Below are 2,612 nucleotides of genomic sequence, written 5' to 3'. Positions count from 1 at the left end.
TGTGTGTGTGTGTGTGTGTGTGTGTCTGTCTGTCTGTCTGTCTGTCTGTCTGTCTGTCTGTCTGTCTGTGTGTGCGCGTGTGCAAGTTTATTACCGATGAGCTATTATAGTATTACACACACACACACACACACACACACACACACACACACACACACACACACACACATATTTACGGTATTTTTTTATTTATTTATATATTTGTTTATTTATTTTATCATTATTATTTTTTTTAGTCTGTTGCGGTCTTAACATTGCGATGCCTTGTTTTCAGGGCGGTGTGCAGCATGGGCATGTCATGCCGGGGATGTGGAGGGCGGAGAAGCTTCAAGAAATTTGTGATGTGGGCGGTTATCATGGGCGGTTTGGTTTCCTTGTGCGTCAAAGATATTCGAGTTTCTGTGTATGAATCACCAGGTGAGAGAGAGAGAGAAAAAAAAGAGTTGGATTAACTATCTGGCCAACGAACTGACTGACTATCATATTAGTTAACAAATTAACCGTGATACATGAAATAGTTATTAAGCTGCAAAAATATAGATAAAAAAAATATGACATGTAGACATATTCACGATGTATCTATTTATTTTTATGTGTTTTCCAGTGAGAGAAAAAAAAGAAAAAAACTGTTAGAAAGAGTAGTAGTAGTAGTAGTTGTTGTTGTTGTAGTTGTATTATTATTATTATTAGTAGTAGTAGTAGTAGTAGTATAAAAGTAGTAGTAGTAGTAGTAGTAGTAGTATAATAGTAGTAGTAGTAGTAGTAGTAGTAGTAGCAGCAGCAGTTTTGTTTATTTTCTTTAGTTTATGTTTTAATTACCTTTTTCTTCCTTGCTAAGGTAATTTACATGTATTCCTTATTTTCAGAGGATGGGAAGAAAGGGACGAGAGAGATGATGGATGGGAATGATGGGGAAATGATGGGCGGCGCGGGTAATAAAAGTGAAAGTGAAATAGAAATTGACGAGAAACCAAAAAATGAAAAACAAAAAGTAATAAGCAAAATTCGTGAGCAGGAAAATGATGGTGATGGTGATGGTGATGGTGATGGTGAAAGACATAATGAGAATAACGATGTTCACATTGATGATAAAGACAAAAATGAGAAAGGTGGTGGTGGTGATGATGATGATAATATATATTCAAATAACGAGGAGGCGAACAGAAATAGTGAAAATGAAGAAAATAGCCATGAAATAGATCAAATTATTGAGATTAAGGAAGTAGAAAGTGAAACAAAAGGTATTGAAAACCCAAGAGAAACAAAACTTGAAAATAAACAAGGAAAAGACAAAGATGAAGAAGAGAAATATGAGAATCAACAAGGAGAGGCGGTGGTCGTGAATGAATTGAAACCAAATCAGGGTAAAATAACTGATAAACCAGAAATAGAAAATAAAAATAGAGGTGAAAATTACAACAGTGCAGGTGAAGAAAATGAAGAAAGAGGAAAAGAAAATGAGAAAAACGAAGGAAGAAGAGATGGAGAAAAGGGAGGAGGAGGAGGAGGAGGAGGAGGAGGAGGAGGAGGAGGAGGAGGAGGAAGTGAAGAAAGCAATGAAAAGAAAGAAGAGGAAGGAAAAGATAGAGAAAAGAGAGAAGAAAGAAGAGAAGGAAAAGAAAAGGAAGAAGGACGCAATGGAGAAGGAGAAGAAAGAAATAAAGAAGATGAAAGAAAAAATGCGGGAAAGGAGGAAGGAGTAGAAGAAGAAAAGGACGTGAGAGAAACGGAAAACAAGGGAAAAGAGGAGGAAAAGAAGGTAGAGGGAAGAGAGGCGCCTCCGTGGAAATCTCCGCTGGGGCTCAACGGAAACTTAGCGCTCAATGAAAGAGTGAGAGGACAGCCTGTAGTGAAGGTAAAAGAGAGAGAGAGAGAGAGAGAGAGAGAGAGAGAGAGAGAGAGAGAGAGAGAGAGAGAGAGAGAGAGAGAGAGAGAGAGAGACTGACTGACTGACTTTAGAGACATAATTTGAAAAAGGCGAGTTCCTTCACTTCTTGGCCAGGTATAGGGTCAATGAGATATGTCTGTAGGTTGTCTTTCAGAGAGAGAGAGAGAGAGAGAGAGGGGAGGGAACTTGACATTATCGGAATAGTTTCTACCCAAATATAATAAAACTTGCATATTAAACTTTTTTTCTTCTGCTTTATATTTTTTTTTTATAATGTAATTAGTGTGGGGTAATATAAGTTTCTGCAACATTCGTGGCCTTCGTTCTAATTTTCAATCTGTGGAACACCACCTCTCCTCTACTAAACCTCATCTTCTCTTCCTAACCGAAACACAGTTGTCTGTGACTACTGACAGCAGCCCCTTTTCTGTTCCCTCCTACTTGCTCTATCCTCGTTTTCAATCCAAAGCTGGATGTTGCGCATACATGCGTAACGACACCACTTGCTCTCGTGCCCACAATCTTGAATCTTCAGAATTTTCTACCATCTGGCTAAGACTTCAATGTCACTCTCTAACTAAATTCATCTGTGCTGTATACCTCTCACCTAATTCCTCTGACTATGTAAAATTCTTTGACTATTTGACTTCCAAGGTGGAGCACATCTTATCTCACTTTCCTTTTGCTGAGATCTCCATTTTAGGGATTTCAATGTTCACCACCA

The 2,612-nt window shown here is 38.1% G+C and overlaps 1 protein-coding gene across 1 annotated transcript in view; it reads left to right on the top strand.

Annotated features, from left to right (window-relative positions):
- Positions 1 to 287: 287 nt before the first annotated feature.
- The window catches only part of LOC123513441 (carbohydrate sulfotransferase 1-like), a 16,103-nt gene continuing 13,778 nt past the window's right edge, over positions 288 to 2,612 (top strand). The window contains exons 1-2 of the mRNA XM_045270599.1: positions 288 to 343; positions 1,651 to 1,855. Of these exons, the coding sequence (XP_045126534.1) occupies positions 288 to 343; positions 1,651 to 1,855 (261 nt within the window). The remainder of the gene's footprint in view (positions 344 to 1,650; positions 1,856 to 2,612) is intronic.

Source organism: Portunus trituberculatus, chromosome 36 (genome assembly GCF_017591435.1).
Source record: "Portunus trituberculatus isolate SZX2019 chromosome 36, ASM1759143v1, whole genome shotgun sequence".
Lineage (NCBI taxonomy): Eukaryota > Metazoa > Arthropoda > Malacostraca > Decapoda > Portunidae > Portunus > Portunus trituberculatus.
This window is presented reverse-complemented; position numbering and strand designations above follow the sequence as displayed.